This window comes from Podarcis tiliguerta, assembly GCF_965153285.1.
Source record: "Podarcis tiliguerta genome assembly, chromosome: 9".
Taxonomy (NCBI): domain Eukaryota; kingdom Metazoa; phylum Chordata; class Lepidosauria; order Squamata; family Lacertidae; genus Podarcis; species Podarcis tiliguerta.
This window is the reverse complement of record NC_139542.1, coordinates 71907758-71928962: the sequence shown is the minus strand read 5'-3', so window position 1 is coordinate 71928962 and position 21205 is coordinate 71907758. Positions and strand designations below refer to the sequence as shown.

The 21205-nt window shown below is 43.2% G+C and overlaps 1 protein-coding gene across 5 annotated transcripts in view; it reads left to right on the top strand.

Moving 5' to 3' along the window:
* The window catches only part of RGS12 (regulator of G protein signaling 12), a 93142-nt gene extending 79061 nt beyond the window's left edge, over positions 1–14081 (top strand). For all 5 annotated transcript variants that reach the window (XM_083398939.1, XM_083398940.1, XM_083398938.1 and 2 more), the window contains one exon: positions 13500–14081. In XM_083398939.1, coding sequence (XP_083255065.1) covers positions 13500–13855 — 356 coding nt within the window. In that variant the 3' untranslated portion in view covers positions 13856–14081. The remainder of the gene's footprint in view (positions 1–13499) is intronic.
* The last annotated feature ends 7124 nt before the right edge of the window (positions 14082–21205 follow it).

The following is a 21205-nucleotide window of genomic DNA, read 5'->3' as shown; positions in this document are numbered from 1 at the left end:
ACAGATGTGGTATCACTTGTTTGGCTGTGCACTCATAAAAAGCCTCAACGACCATTTTGCATGTTGGAAATAAATACATTTTTGTTTGGAAGAGCCTTGCAAAACACAGTTCTTCCATTTAAACCTCCAAGACACACTTTTCACGCATATGCATGCATTATTTGCTGTCGTTTCCTCTTTGTGCTGTATACCATTATAAAGACTTGAAGGGGAAAGGGAAAGCCCAGCCAGGTTCCCACATTTCTGCTGGAAGTCCTGGGCACGTCCTCACGAAGCACATGCAGACAACTTTTTCTAGATACTCATCTCTAAAGACACAGAGATGATCACATGTACCATGTTCCTCCTGGACCACCCTTGAGGTTGCTCATGCCAGTGGTGGGCAGGGCCAGAGGCAAAGTGGGCAGAGCAGCTAGTGTAAATTTTACCAAGAGGCTGATTTTACACATACACACATCTCCAGCCTCCATCTAGGCAGCCAAGAAGCATTATCAGAATTCAAGGACACAAAGCAGCCAGACAAGAACACTCAAAGAAGGTGCAAAGTGTAGGGCTGGGGAAGGGTGCGGAGGAGGGGGAAACTGGGGGTGGCCAGAAAGGGAGGCCTGGATGGATATGTCTCCCCATCCCAGATATATAACACCTACCTCTGGGAGAAGATCCATTCCCCCCCTCCCCAAAGAGTCCTCCCCAAAGAGTCCACCCCTCTGCACACTCTGAGCAGCAGGCAGATATCAGTATGGACAGCTGGATTATCGGCTGGAAGGCACAGAAATTCAGTAATTGCCATATAATCCTGGTAAGAATGTGGTGCTGGGCGGGGGAGAAAGTAATGTGCCTGCCCTGCTTCCTGCTGTCCAGTGGCGTAGCGTGGGGGGTGCAGGGGGGGCCGGCCGCACCGGGCGCAACATCTGGGGGTTAGGGTTAGGGGGCGCAAATTACTTGCCTTGCCCCGGGTGCTGACAACCCACGCTATGCCACTGCTGCTGTCTCCATTGCACATGGGCCCAAGGGCTGGATCGCCACCTCTGATGCAACTGACTGTATTTATCTTCATAAATCCAATACCAAGTAGAATCATGACACTTATAGAATGCAAACACATTCGGTTTGACTGCTTATTTCTGGTTTCTTACCTGTACTTACTTAGTGATCTTCACATGCCTAATTGTCACGTGCTAACAAATGACAGCCAAACTCTTCTGTCCTGCTACTCTGAAATATCAGAAAAGGTTTATGTCTTTCACAGTGTTTTTATATATGCTACCATAAAAATGATTGAAATTAAACATCAAATGACCTTGTAATTGGCTATGTCCAAATGATAATACATGAAGTGTATTTTGTGGCCTGGTTGTGTACATTTGTGTATATCTATAGTTAGAGCATGTGTGTTTTAAAAGGGGAGTTTACAAGTTAGACTGTCTTATTTTTAAACTGGAGTTCATATGTGAATATTTTCAAATCTTCAAACTGACCTGTATTTAGTGCATGCCATACCTTCCCGTGAGCTTCAGCTTTTGTTGTTTCTATCTTCTTTTATTCTGTAGCTGCCTTAATGTAGTTTCTGCATATATTTTGTATCTGAGTTCCCACAACTACAAAGAGTAATAAACTCTGTTCTTCGTTAACTCATTTTTTTCTTATTCAAAAGTATTTAATGTGCAGAAGCAGATCTAAATGCAATTGGGAGACATACCGAAAATCAGTGGGGAACTACCCTCCTCAAAGTAGCTTCTCAATTTATTTCCATGGAGGCAATGCAATCTGAGCTCTCACAGATAGCTTGACCAGGGCCCATGTATATTGCATTCTATAGCAAGTCATGAAAACCTCATTATCCATTTAGTGCTTGCGAATTTCTTTCCCCTTTTTATCTCTTCTGTGAGACCCCTTTAAGTCTCTTGTACCATTGACTCGTATTAAACTCTTTTATAAAACATGCAAAATTGTATACTTGCAAAATGTTGAAAGAATTTGTTCTGTTATATTTGCATTTATAAATGGTGTTGTCCATGTCTCCCAACATCCCTATTTATTTGCTTATTTAAGCCTTTATTTATTTTGCCTTTCACATACGGCAAGGCAGTGTACAAAACATCTATACTTTAAAGCACAAATTAAATAATAAATTGTGATTCAGGGCAAATTAAAACATAATGTTATGATCCCAGCAAAAGCCTAGAGCATAAGCATATTTTCAAGAGGTGCTAAAACACTTAGCGAAAGGGGGAGTTGGTGCTGCCACAGAGAAGGGCCTCCTAGAATCATAGAGTTGGAAGGGACCCCAAGGGTCATCTAGTCCAACCCCCTTCAGTGCAGGCATCTCAACTAGATCATGCATAACAGTTGGACATCCAACCTCTGCTTAAAAACCCCCAAGGAACGTCCTTCCACTGTCTAACGGCTCTGTTACTCTTTCTGGTTACTGCCAAATGTACTTCTCCAAAGTGCAGCCCAACCAAGAGAATCTCCCCAGCTGTTCACAATGAAGGATTGGGGTGGTATGAGAGAAAACACTTATTAAAGCTCCTTACTAACAGGCAGGCTGCCTTGTCATACACGTTAGGTAAAGGGACTCCTGACCGTTAGGTCCAGTCGTGGATGACTCTGGGGTTGCAGCCCTCATCTCGCTTTGTTGGCCGAGGGAGCCGGCGTACAGCTTCCGGGTCATGTGGCCAGCATGACTAAGCCGCTTCTGGGGAACCAGAGCAGCGCACGGAAACGTTGTTTACCTTCCTACCTATTTATCTACTTGCAGTTTGACGTGCTTTCGAACTGCTAGGTGGGCAGGAGCAGGGACCGAACAATGGGAGCTCACCCCGTTGCAGGGATTCGAACCGCCGACCTGATTGGCAAGCCCTAGGCTCTGTGGTTTACTTTACTTTATAACAGGGGCAGGGGAGTCTGTGGCCCCCCAGGTATTGGACTCCAGCTCAAATTGTCCTGAAGCTGCTCTTGAAAAGATTTCTACTGCGGGCACTTTCACACCAGTACCTCTGATATCTCTGTTCCAACATAGATGACTTGCAGTTGTTGTTTCTTTATCATGTGCCAGTAGTTCCCATTCTTGAAGTATAATGCCACACGGCTCCATTGTTGCTCTCAGATTGCCCTTTTATTTCTTTGTTCTGGAAACCTTTTTTTTATCAAGCCTCTATAAAAGAGATGCTTGTGGAGGTGGTCGTGAAACATTTGGGTAGTATGACCTGACTAACAGCAGAGGCTTCATAACTATGCCATCTGCACTTGACAGCTTGGCTGTTCTATATTCAGTTTCAACTTTTGATTCACAAGGCAAAAGTGTGAATTTGTTCACCACCTGGTAGAAGTAGCTTCAAATAATTTCTGCTGGGACATATATCTATCTGGAAGGTGGCTGAGATAAAACTGGGGCAGAATTATATAATGCCCCCACCTTGGCTGGTTCTACCAAAGTGAAAGAATTGAGGACATTGGTTTATCTGAAAATAAGAACCCCATTAAGAGATCCTATATTTCAATCTGTTATAAATGAGAAAGATCAAAGGCCCCGTTTGGGGTGGGGGGTTGCTGAGAGATTTCTCCAGTCCCTATAAAAAAGGTAAAGGACCCCTGACAGTTAAGTCCAGTTGCAAACGACTCTGGGGTTGCAGCGCTCATCCCGCTTTACAGGCCGAGGGAACCGGCTTTTGTCCTCAGACAGTTTTTCCGGGTCATGTGGCCAGCAGGACTAAGCCGCTTCTGGCAAAACCAGAGCAGTGCACGGAAATGCCATTTACCTTCCCACCGGAGCAGTACCTATTTATCTACTTGCACTTTGACGTGCTTTCAAACTGCTAGGTTGGCAGGAGCTGGGACTGAGCAACGGGAGCTCACCCTGTCGCGGGGATTCGAACCACTGACCTTCTGATCAGCAAGCCCAGGAGGCTCAGTGGTTTAGACCACAGCGCCCCCTGTGGGTCTGGGGAATTAGAGGAAACAAGTTGTCCTGATCCATTCCAGATCTAATCACTCTGGTAAACAGGCTACAACAGGAGGCAAACAAGGGGAATGTGATCCTTTTAACTTTTCTGGATCTCTCTAAAAACCAGAAACCTTTGAAGCAATACTCACATGCTGGCCTGGGAAAAATGGGTGTAACAATGGCCTCCAGGAGCAGGTCGTGTCCATCTCTGAATCTGCCACAATTGTGGCAGTATTTCTTGATCTAGATTTAATAATGGACGCAAAAGGTTTAGCTGACCTAATTTTTTATTCAGTTGTCCTTGAAGTGGGTGGATGAAGTACAGGATGACCCTCAGTCCTCTTTGAACAGGAACAGCTGAGTATGAGACTGGCCCAGAGCAGCAAAATTCAGACTGAGAAGCTGCAGCAGCATCTGTCTGCAGGATGAAGATTCAGATGGTACAGGACAGATGCCAACCTGACAGCCAGATCTGAATTTGTTCAGGCAGATACTCAGAGCAGATACTATAGTGAGCATGAATAAAAAACAAAGCAGAAAACAATGGAAAGGCAAATCCTACTAGTCGCCCCCCTGAACTTTAGCCAATGCATCTTCATCTTCTTTGCAGTCTCCAGTGGGCTGATGCTGCCAAGAAACATTCAAATTCTTCTCCCCTTTTTCCTTCCCAATGATAGTCCCTCAAAGCAAGCTAGGAGGGGAGAGAGGGAGAGATTGAAAAGGGTTCAGGATTACAAGAGTTAGGCTTGATTCACTTGGGAGGGGGGTGTTGTGTTTTACCAGTATGGTACGATACGATAATCTTTATTGTCATTATCCTATATACAACAACAAAATTGAAAAAAAATCTACAGCAGACATTCAAAAACCAACAAGCTTGCTATCCCAGCCTGGTTAGCCCCTTAAAAACTCTGATACCCCATAACTGAATACAATATATTATAGAGACTACCTTACACTGCGTTTAAAACCAAAATCGCATTTGGATAGAAACTGTTTCTCAGACGGTTAGTCCTAGTCTTTATAACTCTGTACCTTCTTCCAGAAGGCAGAAGCTGAAAGAGATCATTTCCGGGGTGCGCACTATCCTGCACTATCTCTGCAATTTTCTTATGGCGCCTGGAAGCATAGATTTGATCCAAGGTGGGAAGGGTGCACCCTATTATTCTCTCTGCAGTCTTTACAACCCTGGACAGCATTGTTTTTTCCCTGACCATGTGCTCCCAAACCACACACAGAGACCATAAGTTAATACACTCTCCACGGTACAATGGTAAACTGCCATCAGAAGGTCATAGAATCATAGAATCATAGAGTTGGAAGAGACCACAAGGGCCATCGAATCCAACCCCCTGCCAAGCAGGAAACACCATCAGAGCACTCCTGACATATGGTTGTCAAGCCTCTGCTTAAAGACCTCCAAAGAAGGAGACTCCACCACACTCCTTGGCAGCAAATTCCACTGTTGAACAGCTCTTACTGTCAGGAAGTTCTTCCTAATGTTTAGGTGGAATCTTCTTTCTTGTAGTTTGGATCCATTGCTCCGTGTCCGCTTCTCTGGAGCAGCAGAAAACAACCTTTCTCCCTCCTCTAGGTGACATCCTTTTATATATTTGAACATGGCTATCATATCACCCCTTAACCTCCTCTTCTCCAGGCTAAACATGCCCAGCTCCCTTAGCCGTTCCTCATAAGGCATCGTTTCCAGGCCTTTGACCATTTTGGTTGCCCTCCTCTGGACGCGTTCCAGTTTGTCAGTGTCCTTCAGTTTGTCAGAAGGTCCTTTGAGAGATTATTTTTCCGGAGGATTCTCAGAAAATATAACCTCTGCTGTGCTCTCTTCATCAGGTCTTTGCTGTTTTCTCCCCAGGTTAGGTCATCTCTCAACTCCATTCCCAGAAATCGAAACACCGAGACCTGTTCCGCACACTTTCTTGCTTTCTCATGATGCACTGCTAGTTCTGGCCCTTTATTCCAGGCTTTCTCAGGGCAGATTTGTGCCAAGCTTTTTAAGTTACTGTGTTTTCCTCCTGCCTATCATCTCATGAGCACCAGCTGCACAGTCTTGATATCAATCAGCAAGAGTGACTTCCTTCCTGCAAAACCTATTTGGCACTTTTTTCTAAACCTTCCTCCTCTGCCTCATCCTTGGCCTTACAGTGAATCTGTGGGAAGAACGTTTTAGCCTCCGTTTCACTGATATGTGGTCATAGTAATCCTTATTTTTAGATGCTGCTTCTCAGTGTGCACCTGCACATCTGCACAGCTCTAAGTATGTTTTCCAATAAATAATGCTTCTATCTGTGTGTTCCCTGAACAGCTACAAGGACAGGCTGAGATTCTCCTGCCTGGGATGACAAAGGAAATAATAATGAAGCATAAACATGCAGGGAGACAAGCAGGAAGTGGGGCAACTGGCAGTAGAACACACAATGGGAGGTGGAAGATCATCAATGGCAGGGGTATTTTAATTTGTTTTATTTCTATCTCTGCACCTCCTTTGCTCCCCAAAGAGCTCTGGTTGACAAACAGAAAAAGGGTAAAAGAATACATGTTTTAAAAATGAAAAAGTATTTAAAATATATACAAGACAATTACAAACTTCTAAAAACATTAAACGCATTTAAAGAAACATTTCAAAACAGTCACATACTCTCACAGCCTAATAATTCCAAGGTTGCTGGGTTCTGTATCTTTCAGCCATCAGACTCCTGGCCTGGGTGAACAGGGACTTTTTAAAATGCCTCTTGAATATTGATAATGAGAAAGATAGAAACAACTCCCCAGGAAGGGCAATTCCACAAATGGGGAGCCACCACTGAGAATATCCTGTCACAAGTTAGCACCCAGCAATTGCAGCCACAACGGGGGATTTCCAAAGTTCGGCACATCAGTGAGTTATTTTCTGATTTAAATCAACCTGTGTAATGTGTCTGAGGAAAAGGCAATGAGGCTGAAATGGCCTCAGGGTCTCGCTGCCACAGAAGCCTGCCTTGCACTTCATCAACAGAAATAGGAAGTCTTCACACAGAGGGGCTTAGCTTGGAATGACTAGTCCAGCAATGGCAGAAGCCCACTGCCTTGTAGGGCTACTAGGAGAGGAGGTCACAGGGATGCATGGCGAAGTTATTCTGGTTTCCTCCTGATCCTCCTCTCTTGCAAAGATAATGTGGACACTTAAGAGTTGCAGTTTTACAAATACCTAGCACCCAACTGAACTGATAAAGTATCTTACCTTGGTTCTGAAGGAGTCTCTTTTGTCACAGTGGCTTCTCTGATGGGAAAAACATTATGCCTCCTCCACCTGTTCTTGTTTTCTCCCTGTCCTCCTTTGCAAAAAACCAGTGGGCACTTCTAACTCTGCAGTTGTGCAAATACTTAACAACTTAACTAAATAAATGAGTGTCGTACCTTGGATAATAAGCTGCAATAAAGGCTACCTGTGTGGCCTCCACCCTGATCCTCTCCCCCTGGTCTCTCTTTATCCTCTTCCCTTGCAAAAAAACCAAGCATCTGTGAACACTGCAGCAGTACAAGCATCTAAGAAAACAAGAAAATTATACTGTGGTTCAGAAGAGGTTGATGTAGATGGCTGTATTTATTTGCTGAGAGAAGATTACCTGTGTCACCTCCACCTCCTCTTGCAGCCACCCCAATCCTCTGCTCCTGCTTCTTATTTCTCTCTTCACCATCTTCTCCTGCAAAGACCAGGGTGCTGTGTGATTAAATAGGGTATTACCTTGGTTCAGAAGAGAACTGTGCAGTCAGCTCAGGGCTGTTGAAGCAGCAAGGCATGGGGTACAAGCTGTGGGGGTTGGGAGTTGTGTTCCATCTTCACATCTGTAAATGCACGGGTGATTCCTCCAAATCCCAAGAAAATCAGACCTACACAGTCCTCTCAAGCCGCATGACACTGAGAGGCGGATGTTAAGAAGCTTTTCCCCACAAGGTGTCTCTTTTCATATCTTCTTGTGCAGAAAGTTCATCCAATTATCTTTCAGATTGGCAAAAAGTTTATTGAGCCTACTGTTGAAGTCCGGAATTCCAGGATCATCCATTTCTCAATGGACATGCATAAAGGAGGGAGGACTGGCAGAGCAGGTCGGTAAAGAGCCCCTCTAGGAATGCTTCATTTGTGAGTGTTCCACCTGAAAAATTCAGGGGCTTTTAATGCCTCGTCAGGCTGAAGAATTGACATTTTGATTTTCTATTTATAGAAAATAATTAATTGAGGTTGCAATCCTGTACACACTTAAGTGGGAGTAAGTCTTGTTAAACTCAACGCAGCTTACTTCTAAGTAGATGTGCATTATTATTATTATTATTATTATTATTATTATTATTATTATTATTTCTATACCACCCTCCATCTGAGAATCACAGGGTAGTTTACAATATATGGATTGTATAGGATTGCACTGTTAAGTCCTAACCAGCAAGGAAGACTGATGAAGCTGTTAGCAAGAGAGAAAATGAGGATGAATTTGCAAATTTAGGGGGGGGAATCATCTCAGAATATTGCAGGTAGGATTATCACATGTTTGAATGTAGAAAGCTCTCTCCAGAGAGGCTCACTTGGTGCCATCATTACATGCCTTTAGGCCCTGGGGAAAATATTCCTCTTAACCCAGGTCTTTGGCCAATAAATATTCTATAGCTTGTTAAAGCTGTAGGTGGGGTAGAGGGGGACACTGTTACTAAGATTAATTTGTTATTATGCTGTCTGTTACAGTGGTGCCTCGCAAGATGAAAAGAATCCGTTCCGCGAGTCTCTTCGTCTAGCGGTTTTTTCGTCTTGCGAAGCAACCCCATTAGCGGATTAGCGCTATTAGCGGTTTAGCGGCTATTAAAGGCTTAAGGGATTAGCGGATTAGCTGCTAAAAGGCTATTAGCAGCTTAGTGCCTTAGAAAAAGGGGGTGAGGAGCGGAAACCCCCCCCCCCAGGAATCGCAAGACATTTTCGTCTTGCGAAGCAAGCCCATAGGAAATTCATTTTGCGAAGCACCTCCAAAACGGAAAACCCTTTCGTCTAGCGGGTTTTCCGTTTTGCGAGGCATTCGTCTTGCGGGGCACCACTGTATTATACTTTTTATTATTATTATTTTATTATTGATGCTGCATAAAATGTGGTCTTAATATTGTACACTGCCTTGGGATCTTTCGATAAAGGGTGATATTAAAAAAATGAAATAAATAACAACAACAATAACAAATGGCTAAAATAGCAGGACAACTTTAAAAAGGTAGTGGTGTAAGAGGAAGAAAAAAGCCTGGCCAAAGCTAAGATTTTGGTGCTGGAAAAGTGTAAGATTCATTGGCAGGAAAGCCTCTGTAAAGCAGCAAAACAAAAAAGGCCCATTCCTTTCTAGCCATGCTGCTCACCTCTGAAAGTGGCAGTTCACAGATGGCATTCAATGAATGTACACTCTGTGTTGACAACAGGTGAGCTGCACAAATCAACACATAACGTAAGGACATCACCCAGTTTATTGGAATTACCGTATTTTTCGCTCTATAAGACGCACCAGACCACAAGAGGAGGAAAACAAGAAAAAAAAACATTCTGAATCTCAGAAGCCAGAACAGCAAAAGGGATCGCTGCGCAGTGAAAGCAGCAATCCCTCTTGCTGTTCTGGCTTCTGGGATAGCTGCGCAGCCTGCATTCACTCCATAAGACGCACACACATTTCCCCTTACTTTTTAGGAGGAAAAAAGTGAGTCTTATAGAGCAAAAAATACGGTAGTTTGGCTACAATTGTAAATTACCTGGAAGTAATTGCCCCCACATCTGACTGCATATACCCCAGCTTATACAAAAGGTCTTCAGTCAAGTGATACACAACCTTTAGCTAGGGAAGGCAGAGAAATTCAATTGGCTTCACATTCAAAGGCAAACCTACCTGATCAGCATTTTCCAGAACAATACACAACACAAAACACTGCCACCCTTCAAAACTGGCATTTCTCTTAATTTTGCAGTCCATTTCTCCAGCCAAGTAATGTGCGCGAAAATTAAGAAATCAGGGTAAAGTTTGCATTTATTAGTGGAAATGGCGTACAAAAATGCATTATATAAGGAAACATTGATTTGAAAAATGTGTATATAGGCAAAACTGAATATATGGAGACAAATTTTCACTATAACATTGCTAGATTTTAATGATGATTTTTTTTTTACAAAAACAGATAAATCACAAACTGATACGACAATGTAAAGTGGGAAAATTAGAAAGAAACTGAAAGTGACCTATTTGATGATGCCTTTCTTTAGCTCTTCATTAGAAAAGCAAATAATCTTGTAAAGAAGGGTTACCACTTAACCTGCTCATGTAAACTATGAACACCATCAAAGAAGAGGAAATCTAACCTCTGCTTTGTTATTTTCCTCATTTTCCAATTTATGCTAATCTGTCATAAACAAATTTGAAGGCTTCATCATCACCTCACTCTGGTGTACCAGCAGATGATAGCATTGGTCCTGCTCAGAAACATCCTAGATCTGTGCTCTCCTGTGCTACACCACTGGATGACTTCGAAGAGGAAAAAATAATCAGCCATCAGCCTAGTAAAGGATGAGGGAATGTAAACCTTGTGGTTGCTTGTGTGCCTATCTCATAATTGAAGACTAATTGACTTAGGAGTGTATGATGGGCCTCCCCACAGCCTACCTGGGTGTGGGGGCCGTGGGGAGCCATGAACAGAACTAGAGGTTGCTCTGTGGCTCTGAACTAAGGTTGTCTGACAGGGCATGAAGAAAGGAAGAACTGCCATGACTGGTGGATGGGGCTTTACATATTTAAAGATTGCAATGTTTAAATATGAGGAGCTTGCTGCAGTTCCTTTGCTAACCAATAAATTTGTGGCCTGGCATTCATCCAACATCTCATCTTTTCCTGATTTTTGTGTGCAATAAACTTTCAAAATACAACTTCCCTTGCTCATGCTAGGTCAAAACTAGCTCTGAGATCTGTCAGTCATAGCCCCATCTCTTCTTTTTAACAAATTTACTTATTATAAATAAAAATTTATTATTATTTATAAATTTGTACTTTACACATTGTAAACAAATGGAAATGCAATAATCCATTGCCTCCAGACATATACTTACAGATTCAGCATTCAAACATATTACTTAACGTAACCCCTCCACTGAGAATATTAAGCAGTTGGTATAAGAAGTTTTTGATTGTTGTCATTAGCATAGTTAAAGAAAGGGGTCCATGTTTGTGGAAGGGTGTCTCTATTCGTTATGCCTTTAATTGCCCTCCTCTGTCTGGTAAGACTCTCAGGCATTGCTGTATCCCAGATATTATTTTCCCATATGCAAGGCAGTAGCTATGGGGGGCTAGCCAGGCTCCCTCTCAGGTGAAACCTCCAGAGGGGCACCATTAAGGCTCCCTGCCTGTGTGTGTGTGTGTGTGTGTGTGTGTATGCAAATGCGTGGGGGGGTGCCCAACTGGGTCTTAGACCCAGGTGAAATCAAGGCTAGTTTCACCCCTGCCCTGTGTTCAGGGGTATTTCAGTCTGGTTCTTCCATTGCTGAGCTATTGCTAATCGTTCTGCAGTTAGTAAGAAGCCTACTCGTTTGCTGTGGCACAGCATGGAGCCTAAGTCTGTGTCCAAAGATAGTAGGGCTAAGGCAGGACAGATCGTGAAGCTGAGGCTCCAAGACTTTGGCCACCTCATGAGAAGAGAAGACTCCCTGGAAAAGACCCTGATGTTGGGCAAGATGGAGGGTACAAGGAGAAGGGGACGACAGAGGACGAGATGGTTGGGCAGTGTTCTCGAAGCTACCAGCATGAGTTTGACCAAACTGCGGGAGGCAGTGGAAGACAGGAGTGCCTGGCGTGCTCTGGTCCAGGGGGTCACAAAGAGTCAGCCAAGACTAAACAAAAAAAAAGGCAGGATTTGGAGAAAGGGGTTGGCCTGTAATTGGGGTATAATGGAGAATAAAAAGGGAAAGGTAAAGGGACGCCTGACCATTAGGTCCGGTCGTGGATGACTCTGGGTTTGCGGCGCTCATCTTGCTTTACTGGCCGAGGGAGCTGGCATACAGCTTCCGGGTCATGTGGCCAGCATGACTAAGCCGCTTCTGGCGAACCAGAGCAGCGCACGGAAACACCGTTTACCTTCCCGCCAGAGCGGTACCTATTGATCTACTTGCACTTTGATGTGCTTTCGAACTGCTAGGTTGGCAGGAGCTGGGACCGAGCAATGGGAGCTCACCCCGTCGTGGGGATTCGAACTGCTGACCTTCTGATCGGCAAGTCCTGGGCTCTGTGGTTTAACCCACAGCGCCACCATCGTCCCTCATAATGGAGAATATGCTCTTCCAAAAGTTTTTTAACTTGGAGGCATTCCCAAGCAGCGTTCCCCACCCCCCTTCCAACATAAAGAGAAAAGGGAAGGGGTTCTTTCCCCCAGCCTGATTGCACCTGTGCCATCGTGCCACCGGAGGATGGCCTTGAGCGAGGCGTCCTGTAAGCAAGCGGAGGTGGAGCCTCGTCTCTTATGTGCTTATTTTGCATTATATGGGGAAAGCATTCCCAGACAAAAATGGAGGGCCTGGGACATGAGTCCCCAAGGCTATTTCAGTAACACTGTGCATATCCTGCAAAAGAACAATTCCTTACTAGCTGTAGATGCAGAAGTAATTTAAAAGTCAAGACATAAGAGGCATAAAAACATTAAGTAACTGCAAGTCATACAGTGTTCAGTGGGATCTACTCCCATGTAAGCATGCAATGGGTTGCATATATTACTTACGGAAGGAATTGTGGGCCCTTTCTGGCTTAAATTTATCCAGAAACTAAGCTGCTAATACTGAGCAGCCTTCTTTACAGGGTGACTTGGCTTTTAAAAGTCCGTTTGTGTTGGTTAATGTTGTATTTGGTAAAAAGGAAAAATGTAGATATGATAAAATAAAAAAGGAGAATTCCCTGGATGACTAGATCCAGGTTTGGGGCAAGTATTCTTTGGTGAGAGAGCCCCAGCAGAGATTTAAAATCAGAAAACACTATGGTCTTAACCCCTCCATGCAATAATTAGAGTTAAGCATGTTGGTTATATGAGGCTGGATATACCCCCACATTTTGTTAATTGCCTTCACTCTCAGAAATCTTCAATGATACGTAAGGAACTGGAATGGTGATTTGACCAAAGATCTTATACTGTATTATTTGCTTTTATGGCTATGTTTGATTATTCTAATCACATGTTTTTGAATGAGAATCCCGGCCTATTGTGATTCTATTATTTGGAAGTTTGTAAATAATGCATTTATATTTCTATCAATTTTTGTACATATTCATTACTTTTTCTGCCATGACAGATGTGCAAAGCAATGTACAAATTTACAATTAAAATCACAAAGTTAGTTCTACAGACTCAGCTCAGATATATAAAATTTTAGTATTTTGCACCACAAAAATAGGATAGCAAAATATCCAAGCTGTTGAAACGCGATAGACTGTAAAATTTGACTTGTGTAAAGCGAAGCATAATAAATATTATCCCCCCTTTTTTTGTCTTTTTCTTTCCCTTTTTGTTCTAGGTGTGAGCCACAGAAAGAAAAATGATGTGCAAGTAGCTGGAGGAAACCTTTATGAACGAAGTTCTAAAAAAACTAGTCATGACTTTATCGCTGCTGAATTTAGCGGGGAAATGTTCAGAAATGAACTCCCTGTAAGTTGTGTAATAGATGTGGATAGAGTTGCTCCAGACGATGGTCTGGCCTGGTCTTGTAGTGAATCTGAAGGGAACCTCAGTTTTGAAGGCTGCATTGCAGAGTTAAAGTCTTGCCGAGGGAGGATGCGGACAGGTGTCTACAGGACATCAGATCTTCCCTCTTTTATTGCTGCTAAGAGCGAGAAAAATAAGGATGAGGAGTGTAAAGCAACATTTGTATGAAATTGCAATATGCATGGCTCCAGAAACTTAATTCTCCGAGGTCCTTGCAAGCACTAGTACATTTATTGCCTTTGGAACATAAACACAAGCTGCACAATTCCCTTTTACTAGGAGACAGCGAAACTTGCTGACAGCATCTGAGAAAATCCACCAAAAAAACAACAGTCTTGTTATAAAATTTACTGGAAAAAACATACACAAGTTAATACATAAATATGTTTTAAAATACACATTTCTGAATGTATCTTCTCAGAAAACAGGCATGCCAACTCAGAGGGACCGAGGCAGCTCTCCCCCTCCCCTCCCCCCGGTATTTTTGAGGGGGCTGAGCTGAGCCAATACTCAGGGGGCATTTGGCTCTGTTCCCTGACATCGTGTGAGCTGTCACGTGGCATCACATAGGGGCCCCCCAATCCCTTTAAGAAGATGGCACCTCTGTCACAAAATATGCATTTATAAATATGTATTATTTAAATGTAAGCATACAGTGGTGCCTCGCAAGACGAAAAGAATCCATTCCGCGAGTCTCTTCGACTTGCAGTTTTTTTCGTCTTGCGAAGCAAGCCCATTAGCGGATTAGCGCTATTAGCGCTATTAGCGGTTTAGCGGCTATTAGCGGCTATTAAAGGCTTAAGGGATTAGTGGATTAGCTGCTAAAAGGCTATTAGCGGCTATTAAAGGCTTAAGGGATTAGCGGATTAGCTGCTAAAAGGCTATTAGCGGCTTAGATCAGCTGATAAGGGGCTTAGATCAGCTGTTCAGCGGCTTAGCGAACAGCTGTTAAGCGGCTTAGGGGCTTGGGAAGAAGGCTGGGAGGGAAACAAAACCCCCAGGAATCGCAAGACATTTTCGTCTTGCGAAGCAAGCCCATAGCAAATTCGTTTTGCGAAGCACCTCCAAAACGGAAAACCCTTTCGTCTAGCGGGTTTTCCGTCTTGCGAGGCATTCGTCTTGTGGGGCACCACTGTATTTAAGTGTACAGTGGTACCTCGCAAGACGAATGCCTCGCAAGACGAAAAACTCGCAAGACAAAAGAGTTTTTCATTTTTTTAGTTGCTTCGCAAGACGATTTTCCCTATGGGCTTGCTTCGCAAGACGAAAACGTCTTGCGCCTTTTTAAAAAAACCGCCAGTGCATTCCTATGGGAAACCGTCAGTACACAGCGGTGCTTCGCAAGACAAAAAAATTCACAAGACGAAAAAACTCGCAGAACGAATTAATTTCGTCTTGTGAGGCACCACTGTATTTTATCATAAAATATACATTTTAAATGCATTTTAGTAATTTCTTGGGGTGAGAGTTGCATTGCAAAATTCAAAGAAGTTCAATATCTGAAGGTTGTTCTGCGTAACAGTGTGTATAAAGTCAGTTTCCATTCTCATTCACAAAGATCACACTTCTTGAAGGTCCCTTACCTGAACTTCTCTAGCTATTCCCTTTCAGATATAAACCTTTAAAATTCTTAAGGCTAACAAGACATGAAGTTAAATACAGTATGTTGTTTAAAGTGTTGTTGTTGTTGTTGTTAAATGCGAATAGAATCAGCAGGAGGGAGATGTCTGCTGTGAGCCTAATAATTATTACCCACCCACTCAGCTGATTCTATTTACATTTTGTTAAAACCTGCATGTTAAATCCACAGATCCATTTAACCAGTCTCTAGTCTTTCATGGGCTGAATATCAACTTCCATGCTGGGAAATAAGTATGGGAAATGAAAAGTACATAGGATCACCAGCATGGAAGTTGAATATAATAGTCCAGGATATCTATTCCTGCCCTAGTTCAATATCTTATCTTACAAAAGCTTTTTTGCGCTACATAACAAACAAACATGGAAAAATGCATATATATTGTCTCCACTGTCAATCCACAGAGTATTTTTCATTACAAGTTGAGTCTGGCAAAGGAGACGATTTTAATACAAACTAGGCAGTCCAAGATGGGCATGAGGATCATGTGGCTCTCAGTGTTGTTGAGCTACAACCATTCCTGATCATTGGCCATGCTGACTCTGGCTGATGAGCTACAGAGTCCAGCAACATCTGTAAGGCCAAAGCCCCCATCCCAGGATTTATAGTTCTGAAATTACCGTATTTTTTGCACCATAACACTCACTTTTTTCCTCCTAAAAAGTAAGGGGAAATGTCTGTGTGTGTTATGGAGGGAATGCCTACGGGTGGCATGCCTATGGATTTTCCTCCTCTAAAAACTATATGCGTGTTATGGTCGGGTGCATGTTATAGAGCGAAAAATACGGTACTCTGTGCTGTATAAGGACATAGAAGGCCCTCAGAAACTAGTATGGAGAAATTCTGTACCTCCAGACTGGAAATTTTATCAGTAGAAGAGAAGGCCTTAGGAGTTGCTCCCAAAGTGAAGTGGAAAGAGAAGATTGGTGAAATCCTGGCCCATTGTGTTCACCATTTTCCTGGCTACAGTCACTTAAGTGGGACAAACAATGACAACATTGTGGTTCCATAGAATGGGCAGAAAGTAATGCAGACTGTGGAAATGTGTTCTTCTAGCTGAGATAGGGACAGCCAACTTCCAATTTACACATGGGTTACGTTCCCAGGCACCACACGTTCAAAGTGAAATTGCATATATTTGAGACACCATTGAAAAAGCCTGCAAACACCCCGTTTTGGCCAAGCCCTGTTTCGCCCCTTTATGTGATTTTTTGGGGTCATTTCCAGGTTTGGCACAATACGCACATGCTCAGTCATGCACATATTGGAGGTGTCTAAAATGGTTGCTGCCTGTACACTCATTGTGGTGGTGTGGTAGGATGTAGGAGCCCCTGTTTGAAGTGAAATCACCAGTTGTCGTCTCCTTATACTTGGTAGGTGTGTATATGTAGCATGAGAAGCATATGTAAATATGGAAACACTTTCATTATACAATTCAGCTGAAATTTTTTACAGGAAAATGTTACAGGAAGCTGTCAGAACAGACCCATGGCTGGTGGTGGGAATCCAGCTGTGTGGGTTGCATAGCCAGTGTTGATCTTGCAAACATCAGTGTATTCTTCTGGACATCGGATAAAGGAAAACATTAGTGTCTTAATCTTAAATTTTCATTTGGAATTTGAGTAGTAAAAATCTGTCATTGGGAAATAGCTGTAATTTAAATATCAGATTGTCCATCACTTTTCAAAAATTATGGTCCATTTTTTTCTTTACAATGATATATTATTACAACTTACATAAATCAGTTATTTTAAAATACTAATTTTGTTTTGTTTGAAGTAAGAAATAAGAAATGCAATTTGAGCTTCAGAATTAATCCAGTTGTGTGTGTAAAACAAGAATTTAGCTTAATTAAGAGCACAACATCTTGTTATAATGATGCTAAGGAATCAGTCTACAGTGTAATATACGAATGTTCATGTAATCTGCTTGTATGATATTAAAGTAATATTAAATATTTCAGTCTTTCCTGTTCTTTCCATGTGAAAAGAACTATGAGGAGTGATTCATTACATTGGTTTTTAAAATCTACAATAGGAAGGAAATTAAGGCTGAAATTCTAATCCCGCTTACTCAAGAGTAAACCTCACAGAGCGCAGTGGGATTTATTTCTCATTGGCCGTGGGTAGGAATGCAGTCCTGGTGCACAGAGGCTGCCTTTGGGAACAAACACTTCAGAAAGAAGAATAACGAATAGGCACCTGTGTACATCAATGGATATTTAAATAATGTATATTACAAAGCAGTTTCTGGATTCATAATGTGTTCATGTTTTTTCTTTTTTAAAAAAAAAAAATTGTATAAAACTGAGGCAAATAGTTTTCACAGGCAGAGTAGATGTCCCATTGGGGGTTGAATGGACGGACTGAAAGAAATTCACTTGTTAGTCTTCAGTGGATTTGTTAAGTTGTGGGTGAACATATCAGACGACACAGCAATTCTCCAAACAGCTCTTGTTTATTCACAGGCCAGAACAGAACTGAACTGAAGGGTTCAGCCAGCCTGCTTATATAGAGCCCCACTACAACGCAACTGTAGCCACTTTCTGTAACTATCCAATCACTGAACGTCACTTTCAATCCCTTATTTGCATATGTGGACCTGAACTATCTACAGTATCCCTCTGCTGGCCCAGGGTGAGAACTTCAGTACATAACAGGATTCCTCTCATCCCTAAATTCATTTGGAAAGAGACATTCCTAAGTACTGAGCTCCCAAGCTATGCTGTATTTACGAGCGGGACAAAATGAAAACAACTTGCTTACATTATAGGTCAGGAAAAGCGAGTGAGCTCTTCAAATCCTGATTTTCCTAGATTAGAAAGTTTATTGCCCATTAGACAAGTCCTGCACATCAACGCAGGACAGCAGGAAGCAAACAGACCCACCTTAGGGCGGCTGCAGCAGCCTGTAGTGCTGGGGGAGAACAGTCCGAAATTGGGCTTAGAATGTCATAAGCCAACTTTTGGTTTAGCATGGCTGAGTCATAGAAGGGGGTGGGTGGTAGCCAGGTAATAATAATAATAATATTTAAAAACCCGCCCATCTGGCTGGGTTTCCCCAGTCACTCTGGGTATTTTTGCCCTGGGTGAAGCCTCCAGAGGGCGCCATTGAGGCTCCCAGTCTGTGTCTGCATTTAGGCCAGGGGTCTGCAACCCGTGGCTCCGGAGCCGCATATGGCTCTTTTACACCTTTGCCGCGGCTCCGGGGCGGATACTAGTGAGGGGAGGAGGCGCATTGTGCGCCCCGACACTCCCCACTGTGGCGGGTGCTGTACTGGCTGTGACGTCGCATGGGGGCAGTGTGTGTGTTAGTCACGCACCGTCCCGACGTCACCTTCCCGCCCGCCCGCCCGCCCGCTGCATTATAAGGGGCATGTATGCTGGTCACTGCATTGAAAGGGGGCATGTACGCTGGTCACTGTTTTGAAGGGGAGTGAAGAACACACACACAAAAAAAGGTAACTTGTTAATTCAACGTTTATTTCTATGAGGAGGAGTAATTCTGAGGGTCAAACAAAGAAATAAAAAAGTGACAAAAAAGTTATTTTTATAATGACGAGTTTTGTGGCTCCCAGTTTTTTTTCCCTTCGGAAATGGGTCCAAGTGGCTCTTTTTGTCTTAAAGGTTGCAGACCCCTGGTTTAGGCAAATGCATGTGGAGGGTGCCTAACAGGATCTTTGACCCTGGTGAAATAAAGCCTAGCTTTTCCCCTGGGCATGGTCAAGTTCTCTCCTTGCTAACCACAAGCTGTAAAGCTAAAGGTAAAGGGACCCCTGATCATTAGGTCCAGTTGTGGCCGACTCTGGGGTTGTGGTGCTCATCTCACTTTACTGGCCGAGGGAACCGGCATACAGCTTCCAGGTCATGTGGCCAGCATGACTAAGCCGCTTCTGGCGAACCAGAGCAGTGCACGGAAACACTGTTTACCTTCCTGCCAGAGTGGTACTTATTTATCTAATTGCACTTTGATGTGCTTTTGAACTGCTAGTTTGGCAGGAGCAGGGACCGAGCAACAGGAGCTCACCCCATTGTGGGGATTCGAACCACCGACCTTCTGATCGGCAAGCCCTAGGCTCTGTGGTTTAACCCACAGCGCCACTCGCGTCCCACCACAAGCTGTAGTCAAGAACAAACATGGGCTACAGGGAAAATACTTTAACAGCTGCTTCCTTGAGGTTTGGCTCTCTTTTCTTCCGTCTGCAGTAGTGTCAGCAGTGGTCTGGTCCTGTTGACCTTTTCCTTGAGAATCTGGCCCCCCTGCTGCTCACCTCCTATTTTCTTGGGACCATCTATGAGCTTTCGCTCTTGATTTCATTCATCAAGCGACCCTGAGGCAAATGCTTCATGTGGGTCTGATAGTGGGGCAGCTCAAACGAACAACTCTTGGGATACTCTAAAAGGCTCTGTTCCCCTCCTTTGAAGAGCCAGGTGTCCATTACCTCCACCAGCACTGCTTCTGATTTTCTCAAGGGGTTATGAGGATGTTTCCACATGGTCAGTTGTTCTGCTCTGCTAGGGATTTCTTTCTTTGTTTTGAAAGTCACTTTCCATTGGAAATTTTGTAAATAGGTTACAAAACCCCATTTATAAAAAATGTGGTGAATATGCATTTGAGTCTTTTCATGTACCAACAGGGATAAAACAATTACATTTGGATTGCAGAGGGCAGCTGGATCTGTGTTGAACCAGGCCAGGATCTCTAGTGTGTGGTGCCTGCAAAAATTAATAATCACTAGTATATGAAGCTATTCTAAATCCTTGATGTGGAAGAGGCAGGAATATAGCCTGCCTCTTGTGTGTCCTTCAGGCTTCACCTCCTACAGATTGTCAAGTTATGTGTTCAGCTGATGGCTCCTTCGTAAAAGGGGAATTTCCCTACGCAACAGCCACAGACTCCTTTCACTTGACTTACCGTTTGATCTTGCTGAAAACAACCTATTGGGGTCAACAGCTCTGTAGAAAGGGAGATATTTAATTTACGACTAAAATGTGAACTCCCCCAGGGCGGCAGAGGAGGCTGCAGCCTACTCAAATCTATCGTCAGAGCTTTCTTCCTTTGCTTTAAAAGCTATAAACCTATTGGAAACATGTCGTGGGGGTGTCTAATATGCTAATGAACAACGTGGGTGGAAAAGCAGAAACTCTAGTACATCTAAAAATGTAACCCTGAATAAAGTGCAAATGAGTTTATTCTAAACTCCTTCAACTTGGTTGGCAGAAATTCAAAAGTGGGTGCATTTACAATATATATATATATATTAAAAAAACCAACACCAAAAATTCCACTCAGAAATCTAGCTGTGTATAGATAATTATTTGAGAAAACTCAGGTTTGATCCACAACCCTGCAGACATTACCCTCCCTACGCCAGTGCTTTTGCAGATAGCTAAGTCCTAGCAAACTAAGGCACAGGTGCAAGAGGGACTGTAGGGGAAGATGTCCACTTCTAGTATCTTCATGCAGAATCTTCAGGAACCTGCTGTGGAGCTACAAGTCTAGAATGGCCTCTTGTTCCTTTCTTACCAGGACATGGAAAAGATGAGGCACCTTACTGAAACTTTCTCTATTGCCCATATGCCTTGGCCATCCTGGGATGGAGTCACCTCACTGCCTGAACTTATTATTATGAGGTTAAAAAAAATTAATAATTCAACAATTCATGGTGGGGATTGGGATTGTGAGGCCATTCACCCACAAACTGCATGGCTCAAATACCTTCACAGTGCTTTCTAGTTAAATAATAATGTTATGAGTTGTGGAGGGCAAGGGAGTAGGTTGTATGCCGAGACCCTTCTAATTCCTGGATCCAGCAAGTGTTAAAATCTAAGCAAGGCTTATTGAACTAGCCAAACAAGTAATGGTAATGGTCTTCTGAGA